This window comes from Hesperophylax consimilis, chromosome 15 (genome assembly GCF_061612785.1).
Source record: "Hesperophylax consimilis isolate HC1 chromosome 15, BYU_Hcon_1.0, whole genome shotgun sequence".
Taxonomy (NCBI): Eukaryota; Metazoa; Arthropoda; class Insecta; order Trichoptera; family Limnephilidae; genus Hesperophylax; species Hesperophylax consimilis.
In genome coordinates, this window is record NC_142850.1 from 35,085,035 (window position 1) to 35,103,091 (window position 18,057).

The following is an 18,057-nucleotide window of genomic DNA, read 5'->3' on the forward strand; positions in this document are numbered from 1 at the left end:
CACAGCCGCCAAACAAACTCAAACGGCACAATCGCAATGCATATTCTCTATTAGCCTGCTCAAACTGGTAATGTATCTAAGTATAACTAGCCATTATAAATAATAGCTAGATGCTGTCAACATCCAACGCTATTTATATTATAAATATTATTTAGTCATTTTACAACATATTATTCCAACTTTAGCACCACCTTGACAATATATGTTTTGGCTCTATGAAAATGTTGGAATCCCGTTTACTTAATGTTTTGCTCTTCTCACTTATTTTCTGGCTGTACATTGGTGCCGAAGAGATCAATGACACTAGTTCTTCATGGAATCTTCCATTGAAATATCGGTGCAACAAAGACAGCAATCTTACCTGACCAGTGCTCCGAAGACGGACTGCCGACTGCACTGAGTCAAACGTTTTTTCAGGGTTTTTGGGCCCCTAGACCAGAAGAAGCTATCAAAAGCAACAGTGTATATATGTATTAATATCTATAGGCTCTGTACAATACACCCAACTTTAAACTTAAATCTAGCTTTCGATAGAGCCCGCGTGTCTCAACTGGTCATTTAAAGTTACACCGAGCGTGTCAAGGGAAGGTTGGTTGTTGGTTGTGTCACCTTGCTGACTCAGCATCTTTGTGTCCACAGCACTAACTTGTTATTTCCGTATTCCAGGAGGCTGAGCGTTTCAAGGAGGAAGAGATCCAGCGCAAGGAGTCTGAGATACGCGCACGAGCAGAGCGCGAGGTGGCCGACGCGAAGGCGCGTGAGGAGGCAGAGCGGGCGCGCCAGGAGACGGCAGAGCGCCTGCGCAAGGAGGACGAGGAGCGCGAGGCCCGGCGCCGCCGTGTCGAGGCCATCATGCTGCGCACCCGCCAGGCCAAACAAAAGAAGGTAAACTACACTACAAAATTACAGTTTATATAACATGACTTAATTTATTGTAAAAGTTGTGTTGATTAATTTATTAACATGTAGTGCCAAAATCGCCGTAAACTTACTTTTTTTTTAAGAATACATCGAATTGGCCATCTACCGTATTCAGAGGAATCTCTCTCCCCATCGTCAAATACAGATACAGATTTGAATGACTCGCTTGACAAAACAAGTTGTTGCGACGTCCCTAAGTGTGAGACTCCGGCACAGGTTTATTTGTGCCAAAATCTCATTGTACAATACATATTAAAAAATTGCATTTCTAGTGAATGGTATAACTACTAACATACCTAAAATAAAATGAGATGGATATAAATATGGAGGTGCAAAATTGAAAAACGTAAAGATAGAATCTTAATCAAGTTAACCACTAAATGTATTAGCCGACTGCGGAAAGTTAAAAATAAATTTATTTTATTTCATAAAAATCACGTACCCAGATTTGGGTAGCTATCACTAGAGCGGTTAGCTTTCTATAAACAGATCTGAAAAATTAACCTTTTGAACGCGTTAATTTGCTCCGTTTTATCTATACCCGTACGCGGTACATATTTTCAAATACTATGCACGCAATTAAATGTAAAATTATAGCATTCTGGCATGATTTATTGCACTATATAGACAGAACAGATTATTCTCCACAATATGAAAACAAATCCTCGTGTGTCAACACTCTTAGATGTTTATAAAAACAAAAACATAAAATTTCATTCAAAGACGTACCGTATCTTTTTAATGTGGTCCCGCCATTTACTCGGCGTGTGTGTACTTAGGCCACTGCGTTGATAGACACAAGTGGGACACCATGATCACTTATCATTTTTAGTTATGAAAAGTTGTGAATGAAATACTAGTACTAACGCCATCCGTTGACAAAAATGTAAACTAAAGGACTAAAAGGCGCGAAGTGGCGCACTTGATTATCGATCTTTTTTTATGAAATACAATTTTATTTTTGATAAATTCTTGTAGATGTCAGCATCGTGATAGTTCTAAGAATGTCCAAATGAGCAAGAAATACATTTATGACGAAATAGCGCTGGAATATCGGCCGTCAAAGTTTCCATATCAACTGTTGATACAGCCGCGTGTGAGTATAGACTTTTTGCCGTAACAACAGTTGATACGGCCGCGTGCAAAAAGTTAAAGTGCATACTGGGAAAGCCTGCGAGATGTTTTGCAGTAGTAACTTACTGATTCTTATCGCTTTCAGGATGGAGACAAGAGCCCCACCGAAGAAAACAAGAGCCTGGAGGACACGGACCAGAAGTTCATAGAGAACAAGATGGCCCCCGAGCTGAGCCAGCTTGGCCAGCAGCAGGCGGTGGGCTCGGTCAGCCAGCTGGACCAGGAGTCGGCTTACGAGCTGTCTGTGCGGCAGCGCGAGGAGGCACTGTTCTCGCACACGGCGCCGCACAACCTGGCCGCCGTCAACTCATTCCAGAATGGCGGGCCCCCCACCAACGGCACGGCGCCCCCCTCCAACGGCGACTCAGCCAAAGAGCGAGAGCTCGCTCCAGCCAATAGCCACTACCCCGTGCAAAACGGCCACAGTAAAAGTCAAATGAACGAACTGAATAATTTTATTAATACTAATAGTGAAAACCAATATAATAATGTGGCGCTCGATAATGCAGTGTAAGTATTACTCCCTTTTATATTGTTTCTGTGTGAAGATATTCTCTATGTGTATCTTGCTTGCATACAGTGCTACAATAAAATGTACTCATTTTATCAAGAGGAACTGAAATTTGTCAATATTACCGCAAAACTGATTTTAGAACAATTTTAAATATCTTTCAAAAACCAAAAACATATTCCATGCAATTATCTCACTTCCAAAGCATTACATATTAACTTTTGAAAATTACCACTAATTTCTGAACACCGTGTTTATATAGAAATATTGTGCTTTTTTAGCATTTTGTCCATTTTCCTTTGAACCATGTTTATGTTATTATTTAAATAATTGCAGCGCCCACCATAATTTGTACATTTTATTGTCAGACTGCGCACTCAATGTCAGCTCACTTGTTAAACATTACCATGTGCGCTTGTTATTTCAAACTATATGTTAAGTATATATAAATATACCTATATTATAAAATCATGAAATGATCATTTTGATTAGACATTTTTCTTTTTGTGGTTGGTATTACAATGAGGGCAATAATGAAATAAAAATAGTAAGATCTAAAGATTTGGCCATATTACTACCATGTTATGACGTTTACTGAAAGTCGGGATGTTGCAATTCTTTTAAAAGAACTTTGCTACTATTTACTATTCAAGTCAAATTATGAAAACTTTGTATATTTGTATAAACGTTCACCGTTGTATTATATTTTCCTTTGGCTTTTATTAACAGAATAAGAAACTTCTAAGGATTGCATTCACTTTGTTAATAGGTAGCAGTAACAGACACATTTTTTTTATTAACCTTTTGTAATACATATTATAAAAATTAACTGCACTTACCACAGATCTATTCTTTGAATTAATTTATTCAATCTTTGATAAATTCGGTAAACTTGTTGAATTCCGCTGCATGCAAACGCTCTTTAACCTCCATGAGACAAGGGAAATTTAGTTAATTTCTTAAATACAAATATAATATAGAAAATTATAATTGAAATGATAGACACACTTCTACAATATCTACATTTTTGGTTTGGAATTTTTATTGACACTAACGAAATACATTCAAAACATTTAAAACTTAACTTTACACACTGCAACTGCAGTGCACCACAAGGTAGTCATAATTTCACTGGACTGCAAATGTAGCCAGCCGCATTAAAGGGGTTCAAAGAACAACACTTGATTTCAACTTAAATATAAAAAATCTTTATATTTACTTAAATTCCTTTACCCTAAGAAATCACCGGAAATAAAGTAACAAAATATTTTTATTTAAATCTAAAATTTACTTTAATCAACACACAATTCACTTCAACATCTTCCTCGCCCTCGCCCTCGCCCTCGGACACGGATACATCAAATGTATGTGGCTTATTTTTAAATTACTATTCGGGAGGCGGTTTTGGGTACCGCGAGTAGAGCCACGAATTACAAGAAAGGAACAATGCAACCGGCGTTTTGCATAAATATGTAAATAAATGGAGTTGTAAGTTGTATTCTCATAATGTGTGATAAACGAAATAAACGCAAAAAAAAAATTAAGTATCATCTTAATCTGTTAGGGTTTTGCTATTAATTAAGTCCCCCTCTGCCAAATCAATTATCTGTTTAGTCCGGTTTGAATACATATTTTTATATTCACATCTTTATTTAATAATAACTGACAGTTCTGTTCTGTACAATTTTCACACTGTGTGTGTTTTTCAAAAAGGTGTGTTGCTAAAAGTTGATATGTATCCATATCAAGTATTGCCATCTCACATACAGGAATAATATTTCTGTGTTTGTGTGATGGCAAAAAACTATAAGTAACATATCATGTTTTGAGTACTCAATGTTTTTAAGAATTTGACATATCAAGTATAGTCAAACGAAGATATCTTGTCATAGAGGTACTAAGTTCTGCCACCACATTCGACTGTCTACGAAATGTGAGAATAAACCAAATTCGTCAAAAAACGGACATATCAACTTTTGCCATAACGCCACAGAGTTATTTCTTGTAGTATTAAGTTGAAACCAAGTGTTATTTATAATTTTTTTTGCAAATTGAGCGTGCAGCGGAATTGGACAAGTTTATTCCTAATGAATTGTACTAATTTTATTCATCTCTACTCATATGACTATTTCTGGCATTTTGACTCTTCATATTATTACCATGAACCAGGATGAATGAACATTTATTTGGAACTGTTTAGTATTTGTATGACTATAGTCATAATAACTTCTGTCAGTTTATCTTTTCTTAGTTTCCTTGGGACGGGTTGTTTCAGAAAATTTGAACAATTCATAAATTTCAAAGTTGATATAAAGTTCTGCGAAAGACCTATTGAAGTTCTGTTATTATATCAACATGGGCCAGTTGCTTCACAGAACTGAAATAATAATAGAACTTGAATAGAACTTTCACAGCTGTTGAAAATTAACTTTGAAATTTGATGAATTGTTCAAATTCTCTAAAACAAGCCGTTCTTATTGAGAGATTTATTGGCTTTTATTCATTTTATGTAGATGGAATACATTGTTTGATTTTGAATATCACTTTGTTTTTATTTGTTTGTTGCTTTGTTTTGAAAGGGAATTCTCAAGTTTGTAATAAAGAGTGTCCTTATTTAATTTTGTTGCTTTTCTTATTGAATAAGAATTAACTTAAGGATATTGATTTGGGATGAGATTGTAAATTAACTTAAATACCTAGGAAGTGTGTCGCTCTTTCAGCTAGTTTCTTTTAAGAAGTTAGTGTGACGTTTGTAAATACGGTGCTATTGTACTATGCTCAAGCTTATTCATGTATATTCAACATTATTATTATTCACCCGAGCGTTGATTTCACGTCCCCTCTGTTTATTTTAAGTGCATGATTTTCAATACAATGATGAGACATTCCTATCTGCTTTCACTTTGCACATTGCTTCACCTCGCACACTTGGTTGGTAATCTCACACTCGATTGTTTGCAATGCTTTTATCCACTTGAGCGATAGAGATTTCCAAGCTTTTCAGTTTCGGCCGCGCTATTAATATGGAAATGTGAACTGCTAATTGTGGTTTAAAGCCAATGAATTCATCTATGTTTCATCGTCTATCCCATATTTTTAGGTTTTATAAAAATTAATAATTAAATCGTTAAATTTATAAACGTGTGATTTCTGTATGTTAGTTACCAAAATTGCCCTAAATTCTACTCATTTAAGACAGTATTGAATATTAATATTTCTGTATGTTGTCTATTTTCTACTGGAAATGTGTATAGATTTTTAAACAGATGTTCAGTTTTTATAATTTAAAATGACGTCTACACGCAGACTTCACAGTACAAAACATTACCTAGAATATTCAATGAAACAAACATCAGTGACATCTTTTGGTATTCAATGGAAGCTGAATCAAGCTAGTGACTGAACGTGTTAATTGATAGCGGGAAGTTCAGAATAAATTCATTTTGATTCTTAAAATTCACCTACCTATCACATCAGTGGTTATTTCACGCTTTCATTATTATATAATTTGCCATGAATTCATTCTTCTACTGTCAGATAATAAAGTGAATATACGCCATGATACGTATTAGACAGGTATTATGTTGAAATTATTGAGTGTAAGGTTTGTTTCAGCTGTACAATTATGATGCTTATGAGAAAACTAACATTATGAATGTTGTACCTCATTCCTGAAAGGAAGTTTACTACCTTATTTGCTGTTGATTGTACGCGTATTATAAAGATTAAGTATGTAGCTGTACACCTAACATCAAATAATTATAATGTCATGGGATGTTATTATCGTGACATGAATATCAATTTGGCAACATTGGCTGCTGTTCAATCGATATAACATTCAAGCAATGAGATAATAATAATATTATTCTTCCGGTAAATGAAATGAAGATCTTCACATTATCTTCTTTAAGTGATTGATTGCAATTTTTAATTCAATGTGTCAAATTGCCTTGTCCATGAAATGAATTTAATTTGATAAACCTACATGTCAAAACCCAATGACACAAATATTGTTCTGTTTTTCAGTTTATTAGATTAGTTTTGTTTTTCTGTTATTTGATATCATGTTTTCAGCAAGAGTAAACTTTAAAGGATAAATGATTGTGATTGAATACAATAACTTATTATGAATGGTTAAATTTGATAAATATTCTATGAAATATAAAATATCAGTAATTTGTTTTGTTATTGACAAGCCCTTTGTAAAACACATAAATCTGAAAATCTGTTACGAGACAAAGCTGACAACATTCTAATTGCACCATAAATTGTGAGATAATTTAATATTTAATTTTTCAGAATAATTTATGACGACGTAAGTTCGTCTGCTTGTTATGTAAAGTAACAGATTTGCATTTTATAATGGTTTTATGTGGAAACGAGTTTGCTATACTTTATAAGAGAGATAGTCTTACGAACAGTGTATCTCACTATTGAAGCAATATCATAATGATTGAATGTATCCAGAGAACATGTAACACTATTTATCTGTATTTCTCTCCATCATATTAATCTGTAACTCTTCCTCTCATGTGGCAATTGGTAATAAGTGCTTTGTATAATAAATATTTTAAAATATCTCCAGCATTTCTTTTCACAACTTAACACGGTAGAAGAAAGAGCATTTAACAAATAGACAACCACATCTATTAACCACCGCCATTTATCCTTAACCCACTTCTCACTTCTGCCCTACTACGAAGATCATCGTACAAATGTTTTGGCTGGATTTGAATAGTAAAATAAATAAAATTCTTATCAGGATTCTTTCCGTGAGTACTTTACTAATTAAATTGTTTTCTCTTGGCTTTGATCCTTCCCACGACTTGTCTCCATAGATAAACATTAACTTAGTTGTCCCCCGCCACTTCCTCACATTAGATTTTGTTCCCATGTATCAATAATAACCTCTGTCAATAAATCCAGTAGGTTTGTTCTTGTTTTAGGGCGTAAGCCATGTGATAGAAGACTTACAGCTGCAATGGGGGATCAGAGAATAGCTAACTCATGTTCTGTTAAATAATATAGTCCATGCGTTAGAAATGTTTCATCCATTTAGAATTACTATTTATTTTAAGCATTGATAATAACGCTGCATGTTGTACCTATGTAAACCCAAATCTAGATCTAGTAGAAATTCTCAAAAATATTTTGCCGCTTTCAGCAATCAAAACTTAGTTATGTAAAAAAAATGTATCTTCATTGGTGACATTGAAATTATGTATGTATATTGTATTTCATTTAAATATTAACATAGCATTCGCTTAGTTTGATTGGAAAAACGGCCAAAGTATATTTTTTTCCCAAACTCTGTATTTATATTGATTTACCTACCGTATGTTGACAAACTTCACTATCTCATCGGAATTGATAAAATATATTCCTAGTTTTAAATACTTTCTGTTCATAATACTAAAACATTGTGTTGTAAAATGATGTTCCTGTTCCATACAACCACAAATCCTTAATGCGGTGATACAATAAAATATGCATATTTACTATTCATGTAAAACAAATTTTCAAGTATTGTTTAAGAAGTGTTAAATGTCTATTTGGTAGAGTTTCTGGTTCTCTTTTTCATGTCTACCAAGGGTTAAAAATTTGTCAAAATTAAAGAGCGTGGCAGAATTCTTCATTTTCACATAAAACAACACCCAATTACCATTGGTTTTCAGTGGCTTTCTATTTTGACACATCTTCAGACATGACATAGACAGTAAACATAAATGAATCTAATAAACATCATTAGTATAATGTAATTGTACTGTTATGTAATGTTTCCTTTTCTCGGTTTCTATAATTGTTTTATCTTTCTTCCAGAACACAAAATAATGTAAGTAACAACCTGTTGGACATATCAGAGGTGGACTTATTAAATACCAACAAGAACAACCCGTTCTTGCTGGACATCAACACCAACAGCACGGTCAACAGTAACAGCAACGGGGGCCTCCTGCAGCAGACGGAGGGGCAGATGCTGGACCTGTCCACTGACTCCATATCCAAGAACTTTGTCAACGAAGATTCCATGAATTCCAATCAGACCACTAATTCTCCATTTATCACTTCATTCCAAGATAATCAGGAAAACAGAGGTTATTATTAATTCATATCTACACTTGTATTATGTAAATACTAATTTCATTGCAATTATTCTCACTCTGGACCAGCCTCTGCTAAAGGGGTATGCAGTTGTAACTGACACAATAAAATTATGATGCAACTTATTGCTTCTGGTGAGAGAACACTATTCAGAATCGAACAATTACTTGAAACCAGAGATGTGCTTTATTTCAAATAAATCCATTTCAAATGGAAATGCAAAATGCTAAATGGGTATTTTCCATTTTGCATTTTAAATGCTTTTCTAAAAACCATTTTGCATTTTGCATTTTAAATGCTTTTCTCAATGCATTTTCCATTTTAAATGCTTTTTTGCAACATTCTTCCTATTTTCTCCACTCATCTTTTTTTCATAAGCCCCAAATATCAGTCGGTCCTCAACCTCGCTATGAGAGATAATTTACATTTGTTAAGTTGCTCCCTGGTAGGAGCCCTGGCAATTGAGTGATACCATTACAAAAAATACTGATTTAAATACTGAACATGGGGCCATAACGCTGTAATATTAAATGTTAGATAGCAGTTTCTATGTTTTTACGTTGGCAACATTAGTCCCGCGCAAATTTTTTGTGGTTTCATAATCTGTAGTCGTGGTGTTTTTGGATTTACCATCATGTAATATGTTTGTTCTACATTGATGTCCATTATTAAATGACAAAATTGTTTAAAAATTCTATAATTATTTTAATTGTTTGACCTGAGAAACCATTTTGCATTTTGAAAATAGGTATTTTGCATTTTGCATTTGAAATGCTTTTCTAAAAACCATTTTGCATTTTCAAATGGAAAAGTTTTGACACATTTCCATTTTGCATTTCAAATGGTTTTGGGTACCCATTTTGCACATCTCTGCTTGAAACACAGAGTAATGAAATATACAGAGGTGAACTGAATTAACTGAAGGGTGCGGAGAACTAACTAACATGCAAAGAGCGAAGCCCCAGCAAGGCTGAGAACCTGGGTTCAATTCCTAGATGCGACCAAATCTTTTTCTGATTTTTCTGTTTCAAATTTTCGTTTTGAGAGTCACTAATATTGACTTCTCTGATTGACTTACGTTAGCAGGACAGTGTGGGAAGGCCGTGAGCTCTCTACCTTTCAGCAATTTTGGGTTAAATGTATCCAACAGTCTGTAGGCAACTCGCATTGCAGTTAAAGTATTTTAGTCTTTGATATCACAATGCGTTGGTGCCAAAATAAATTTTCATGTGGTCGCCTCCAGGCTGCCGAAATGTTACTAAATTTGACTTTAAGGCAAGTCTATTTACTCTGTCAGTGACTTAGCGACGCTTTTCGAAAATCACCTCAAGAGCTTTATTGTTAGTCTATTGACTTGGTGGTTCTGCCACAGAGCTGGAAGAATTGCTAATAGATCATTTCTAGTGTACGCTATTTTCCTCATTTTCACAATCTGCGCTTAGAATAGAACACTAACGGTGGTATCTGTTGTTCTGTTCCAGATGTATCGTTGCTGTGAGAGCTCCAGCCCCGGGAGACGGGATGGATTGTCTGATGGATGGATTGGTGGATTGATTGGAAGGAGACTAATTAGTTAGCGGCCGGCCGTGGTCCTCCGAGAGAGGCCAGCCCCAGCCGTGGTTAACACATTAATCTAACATAGGAAACATATTTTTCATTGGCTAAACATTTAAAGTGCACAAACTGATTGATATATGAAATTTATCTTTTTTAATTTAATGAATAAAATTGGAAGTTAGTTGGTTATTTTATTAGTTATTGATGTCGCATGGGGTGTCGTATAGGTACTGAGGGAAGCAAGACACGAGCATAATATTTAACTAATTTTATCCCCAAATAAATATATTAGGTGTGTTAGAGATGAAATTAAACATATTATATATATATATATAAATATATATATATACGGAAATGTAACATAATATGCATTTTTAGCTTAAAGATGAAGGAGTTGGTTGCATTGCGGGACAATAGACGCGTGTGGTTTGTTGCAGGGATTCTTGCCTTATTAGTCATAAGCACTGAGAATCTGTAAGTGTGTCTCACATCTCCGAGGTGGATAGACCCCGCCCCCGTGTTGTTATCTTATTTATTAAGGAGGGGTGATGGGGAGAGAGGGAAGAGGGAGAGAGGGAGAGGACGATGGCCAGCGGGAAACAAACAACTCATGAGCTTGCTAGTCAACTATTTGCTGCTTAAACTCAGTTCTAATTATGTATTGCTACAGTCAGCGGCAGTCTGCAGTTGGCAGTCAGTGGACAGTGGATAGTGAGATTCAGCGCAGTACTGCACACATTTATTTCATATCGTAGTGGAATGCATTTTATTGATCCCTTTTATATCTTTAATTTGACTTTGACTTACAATAACACCTTATGTTAATGTATTCAATGAGATAAGATGTTTATTTATTAATATGATCATGTTTCAATCAATCTTTAAGGTCTTGTTCAATTTTTAATTTCAATGTTATCTTAATTGTATAAAAGCCTGTAATAAACAATTATTCAATTTCATTTGTCTTTTCTCTTCTGACCCTCGTATTATTAATCCTACTGTGATCTTTTTTTATTTTTTAATGTGAGACTAGTATGAGGGGTGGCATCACCAACTGGGTATGAACCTAACTTAAATTCAGTCAATTAAATACAATCATTAGATAGTGATACAGCCCGGGAAACATCGGGGACTTCAGCTAGCATTAAATAAAGCCCGGGCAACACCGGGGACTTCAGCTAGAATTAAATAAAGCCCGGGCAACACCGGGGACTTCAGCTAGCAATAAATAAAGCCCGGGCAATACCGGGGACTTCAGCTAGCATTAAATAAAGCCCTGGCAACACCGGGGACTTCAGCTAGTATTAAATAAAGGCCTGGTAACACCGGGGACTTCAGCTAGAATTAAATAAAGCCTGGTCAACACCGGGGACTTCAGCTAGCATTAAATAAAGCCCTGGCAACACCGGGGACTTCAGCTAGTATTAAATAAAGCTGGGCAACACAGGGGACTTCAGCTGGTATTAAATAAAGCCCTGGTAACACAGGGGACTTCAGCTAGAATTAAATAAAGCCCTGGCGACACTTTGGGACTTCAGCTAGTATTAAATAAAGGCCTGGAAACAATGGAGACTTCAGCTTGTATTAAATAAAGCCCTTGTAAAGTGTCAGCTACACTACTCGCTTCGACGAAGTCCTCGACGAAGTTAGCCGAAGTTCGAAGTGCGTGCCCACACACTCGTGCAACTTCGCGAGTAACTCAGTCCAACTCATTCGAGTCCTTTGACTCGGGCGCATTTACCGACAACAATCGGATGTCGGGCGAAGCAAAGCGAAGTTGCCCGAAGCGAAGTGAAGTTCGTGCCCACACTATCGTATTCGGTCAACTTCGATCAACTTCGCGAGTAGTGTAGCTGGGCTTTTACGCCGGGGACTTCAGCTATTATTAAATAAAGCCTGGGCAACACAGGGGACTTCAGCTGGTATTAAATAAAGCCCTGGTAACACAGGGGACTTCAGCTAGAATTAAATAAAGCCCTTGTAGCATATGTTGTTAGACATTTTTTCACCTTTTTTATTAATTCCATAACTTTTATTAAATGTGAAAAGTCCTGGCAACACTGGGGACTTCAGCTAGTAAAATAAATCACTGGCGACACTTAGGGACTTCAGCTAGTATTAAATAAAGCCCTGGCAACAATGGAGACGTCAGCTTGTATTAAATAAAGCCCTTGTAACACCAGGGACTTCAGTTAGTATAACCGATTGAGTTGTTTATTTATGGTATTCCCAATTGGGAACAACTCATGTGGTCTCAGAAATAGTTGTAACTTCTTTACTGTTGTGCTGAATAATATGATCTAAATGGTGTTAGATAGAGAAAACACCATGCTTTATTTTCAAATCTTGAATTTAACAACAGAAGAATTAAAATTTGCACCTTTATGAAACCAAAGGTACCAACCGCGATTTAAAAAAAACTTATGAGACTTTATGAATTTTTTTATTATAAATTTTTATAAGAAACGACAAAAAAGTGATGAGGCTATAACATTTGTCTAATAAAATAAAAGTTATTTTTTGTATTTTTTCGTTATCAGTAATTTTAGTTACAAAAAACGTAAAGTCATAGCCATTTTAATTATTTTTTGTTTGCTGCCAAAATTTGAATATTTAAAATAATAATATATGTTTATTTCAAATAATATAATATGAGAGCGTATTTCATCACCTTCAGTTTTCAGATACGTTCAGAAATATTCCATTTATTTGGATTTTATTGCAAAGCAGAAATACTCTGAACGTTCAATAGAATATGGCTGAGGCCTGAGAAGAAAATAAATAAATAAAAATTATGATGTAAAAAATTTTTTTGGAATATATTATAAAGATTTCAATCAATTCTTAGCTCTCGATTACTGGAAAATAGCTGAATGGGATTTATATCCTACCTACATAATAAAATGATTTAAGGAAAACAACTAAATTAGTAGTTCATAAAGGGTGAGTGATTTAATTCAGAAAATAATAATTTATAATCATAGAGTAATAAATTGCTATAAATAAAGTTTACTTAGTGTTTATACTTACCAATTTATAAAGAAAAAATCGCTAATTCGAAATACTCAGGTAAATCCCCTTCAGTATAAAAATATATGTGTTATGCAGATATTCTCAATCTTTTTTTTTTTATAAATAACAGATCCAAAGTAAGTTGGATCTTTTCCTAATAATATATCCGTACAGTATGACTTACATGACGTGTTTTTTAGAAGCAGCCAATTATTAAACCAAAGATTTACACAACTTGTCATATTAAATTCTTTAAAAAAAAAAGTATTATTTTTGATAATCTAATGATTAATTCGACTCTCGGTAGAAGCATTCTACACACCGACAAAACTACTATTTAAACATCTTGGATAGAAAATAAGAGAATAAATTAGATATAAAAAGTTTTTATAGTATTTTGTCTATTTTTTTAGGTAATTTGGAATTTCTGAACTGGCAAAAAAGAATGAAAGTAGACTGAATGCTGTATGAGATGAGGATGAGGCGTATGTGTGGTAAAACCATGTATGATCGCGCAAAGAGTGCAAGGCTGATGTAAGTTTAATGAGTAAGATCAAGAAAGGGACCCTTGTAGAGCGAATGAGCGAAGAAAGGAGTGTAAGGAGAATATACGATGCAAATGTGAATGGTAGCAGAAGTCGGGGACGCCCGAGGAAGACATGGCACGACCAAGTGAATCAGATACTTGAGTTGGGCCATGTCAAGAGTCATAATAATAGAAGAGTATGTATGAGACGATTTATGAATGTGAATGAGGCAAGGAGTGTGTGCTAAGACCGAGTTGTTTTGGCGGTCCGTCCTCTCTGCCTACCCCTGCGGGGAAACGGCGTGATGGTTAGTTAGTTCGTTTAGTTAAACCCCTCAAATTACGCGGTATGGTATGGAACTATTTCAGAAAAGAAGAAAAATGTTCAAAAAAGGTTCACGCAAAAGGCCGTAGGAGGCATTATTGTTCCGGAACGGGCCCCTAGATGGCGGTATAGTCGCGACATGCGCGCTCAGCTTTTTGAAAGTTGACAATAGAGCGGGAAGGCGTACCTCTCCAACTGTCACAGGCATGAAGTGATGTCATTCGCGCTACAGAACTTGCCGGGTTGTCGTGTGTTTAGTGCAGTGCTCCCCAGTTTCAGTGCAAATAATCAAATTAATTTAATTCTTCAAAATGGCAAACAATAGAGCAACCAAATCTGGATTTGCCGCCGAGGCGCAGAGAAAGGTAAGCGACTTGTTACTCGTGATTTTCGTCCATTGCTCCGTAATGTTACAGAGTTCATCTCAGCCGGTTTTGATTATCGATTTCCATGTTTTGTAGCTGGGGAGACGCTGGATAGGTCAACTCTTGACCTATTTACGAGATTTGGGTTGACAATGTTGACGGTTTTTATTCTGAAATGCACTTACAACTCAATATAAATGCATACCAATTTTAAAGCATATTTTAGGCTTTGTCTAAATAACATTTTGTTATTGTTAGTGAGTAGGTAGGTACCTAAACATAATAATAATAGCACCGGTTAAATTATTTTTGTAAGTAGGTACCTACTGCGTTAATAATTGCTAAATCGAAATAGGTACTTTTTTCACCGAAATAATTCCCCGCGAGTCGTCTCTATATATTTACACCTGCCGTGAATTTTAATTAATATTATGCTCATGCCAGCAGACTGAAGGCACTATTCACCACACACACACACACACTATAAAATACAGCCTATTCTCCTGTAGTGAGAAGTGTATAGTTATATAGCTATAGTCTACCCGGGGAGCCTTGAATCTTAAATCGCCCATCAGATTACTTCTGGAAATTTCGATTCGAGACGCTTGTAATGCAAGACTCTTGTAAGAACCTAAGAATATATTATTACTTGTGTTCCACAGGTACTAAAACTAACAGACAGCAGGTATGAGTCTAATATTATTCGCTTCCTTCGCGAGCTGGGATATGTTGCCAGTAGACTAGACTACATGTACATCGGTAGGTTGTACTAGCAGTCGAGCATTATTTGTGTAAGATTTTTTATTCATGGTACCTACCTGTTCCCTCCCATGGCCGCCTCATTAATTCGAGTCACCGGTTCAGAATATTCATTGTTCTCTACAGAGGATTTCTGCAGAATTAATGTCTCAATAAATTAAAAAAAAGAAAATGGACCCGTGGTCGAGCAGCCAAAATCCTCGATTACAAATCCAGAGGTCGCTGGTTCGAATCCCCTGCTGCCCAAATAAATATTATTTATCTAATATATTTGCTGCCTGTTCCAAAGTGGTGGATACACCCAGTATCCCCCTTCGGAAAGACTATACCATTAAGAATCGAAAGGATGTTTGAATTGGCTTTAGCCGTATTTGTTAACCATATCAGCACTATGCAAAACCATGTGTTTTTGGTTGCTTTATTTAAATACTGCGAGTAGAACACATCGTGGCCATTGAAATAATCGAGCATTTTTTTATAAGCCCGGAAAAAATAAAGCATCTGGCCTATAAAAACTGCTTTAATGTTCAAAATCTCCTACTTACGAATCCATTTTCGGTTATGGTTTTATTGTATATTTAAATATTTGTGCCTGAACTTAGCAAAATAAAATAAAACACATTTTTAGTCGATTTTTTTTCTTGCATAAATCAATACAGGCGGCTGGTGTTAATTGGGAATTTTAACCTTATAGCCATATACATAAGGAGTGTAATTGTTAGCAACCCTATCTATGTTACACGACATGGTACATCGTCGCCTAACAACATACCCCAATAATTAAGGATGTTGTAGTCCTATTGACTCCCGACAGTTGGACTCTTGTGCGATATTCATAACCTAACCATTATTTAGAAAGGATGGATTTCTACAGAATAAATGGCTTTACAAATTACCACAGATAAAATACCTCCATTCGATTCCAGTGAACAGCTTTATTTAAATAAAATGGAACACATTTTCTTTGTATGTTTACATTTATAATTATTTGATGTTGGCATTCTGTATATCTGATTCAGTGGTATGACAAATTAATAATATTTACACTAGATTACTCGCACATCAAGATGTACTACTACATGATAAACATAATTATATTGGGCAGAGCAAGACTGGATTAAAACTAACATGATTTTTTTGCCATGGAATTTTATGTATTTAAGATAAAGTCAGACATCAGAATTTTAATTTTATTTTAGTGTATTGGGGAAACAAACAGTTTTACAATTTTATTTGAGTAATTAGACTAACCAGTGAAGATCCCACATAAAATTCTTATTACTACAAAAATAAATAGAAAAAACATTAAAAACACACCTTAATGAAAATAACTGATAATAATAATCTTAGATATCTACACGTAGCAGGGGGAGAGGGTGCGTAATTAACTATTTGATTTAATTTTCTCCAATATGTATTTAGTAAACTGAACTACGGACAAGTGGAAAATATCGGCGTCCGAAATAATATTATGAAAGTCCTTCTGAAAAATGAATGTAAAAATGTAATGGAACAATGCATACTTACGTTAAAAACATTGTAAAGAACTAAAAGCATAACTAGTGTTGATTATGTACAGGAGGAAATTATATTCATCCGAGTTAAATTGCTCAGGAACAATAGATCATTAGAGTTATCGCTGTTCATCGAGAGACATTATTATATCCAAAATCCATAACATTTGCTATTAAATCTCATGTGAAACAATGTACAACTATTTTCAGTCTATAACTTTATTCCATCGTGAGCTGTGTAGCTTCGGAATATCTATTAAATTGTTAAAAATTATGTAACTCGGGCGAAGCCTTGACGCAGGTCGTCTGTTTGTATGTCCCATTAAAATCCTCGAACTGTGTGACCTCAAGCGTCTTAAATTTTGCATGGATTTGATCGAGTTTCTATGTTATTTCTAATTTCACTTTTAATATAACTTACAAATTTGTTAAATCCTCAGGAATTTGTTGGCTTTTCTGAATAGCTCATATGGTCTCATAGAAATCGTTGTATCCCTCACCGTCATAGTTAGAACTAAACAATGTTAGAAAGAGAAAACACCAAGCTTTATATTTAAATATAGAAGATAACCACAATTAATTAATTCAAATGTACACTTCTATGAAACCAAAGGTTCCGACCGCAATTTGTGAAAAATTTATGAAACTTTGTACATTTTTTAAAAATTATTTTTACATGCAACGACAAAACTCTGGTGGAAATAATGTTTTTAATACATTTTTACAATAAAGTATTTTTTTCTTTTTCACTATCAGTAATTTTAATTCAGTGTTAGTATGAAAAAGCGTAAGGTTAGCCACTTTTAGAACTTTTTTATCTTTGATTTCAAAATTTTAGTATTATAAATGATATGATGTTGATATATTCTAATAATAAAACTTTATCGCCTTTCAAAAACAGTTAATAATATACAAAATGATGTAAAAAAATGTATAAAAATGGAAATGTCCCGTTTATTCTGGTTTTATTGAGAAGCGGAAATACCCACAAATTCTCTGACTTTCTGACAGCATCTTTAACAAATATAACAGTCGATATGCCAGAGGCCTGAAGGAGTACGTAGGTCCACACAATATCAGTAATTTCGCCTAGAATGAAAACTAATGAATATGAGTAATAATGATAAAAAGGAAGAAAGCGTGTGGAGGTGATGATCAATTTATCTTCAAAGTTTTGTGTTTTAGGGTGAATTTACGCCGTAATATTATGAACATTGAATATTTTGCAGCTCTCGCTAATTCATGTATGAAGCAACAATCCCCCCCTGTCGTATGTTATTAACATTGATTCAACAACAGTAAACTAAACCAGTCACGAATTATTTCTGTCC

At 34.8% G+C, this 18,057-nt stretch overlaps 2 protein-coding genes across 14 annotated transcripts in view; both read left to right on the forward strand.

Moving 5' to 3' along the window:
• The window catches only part of ens (MAP7 domain containing protein ensconsin), a 380,882-nt gene extending 369,698 nt beyond the window's left edge, over positions 1 to 11,184 (forward strand). For all 13 annotated transcript variants that reach the window (XM_089640515.1, XM_089640517.1, XM_089640506.1 and 10 more), the window contains 4 exons: positions 667 to 885; positions 2,141 to 2,565; positions 8,387 to 8,661; positions 10,150 to 11,184. In XM_089640515.1, the coding sequence (XP_089496641.1) occupies positions 667 to 885; positions 2,141 to 2,565; positions 8,387 to 8,661; positions 10,150 to 10,166 (936 nt within the window). In that variant the 3' untranslated portion in view covers positions 10,167 to 11,184. The remainder of the gene's footprint in view (positions 1 to 666; positions 886 to 2,140; positions 2,566 to 8,386; positions 8,662 to 10,149) is intronic.
• A 3,109-nt stretch (positions 11,185 to 14,293) lies between these two features.
• Positions 14,294 to 18,057, forward strand: part of Chd64 (transgelin calponin-3) — a 78,547-nt gene continuing 74,783 nt past the window's right edge. The window contains exon 1 of the mRNA XM_089640126.1: positions 14,294 to 14,453. Within this exon, the coding sequence (XP_089496252.1) occupies positions 14,400 to 14,453 (54 nt within the window). The 5' untranslated portion in view covers positions 14,294 to 14,399. The remainder of the gene's footprint in view (positions 14,454 to 18,057) is intronic.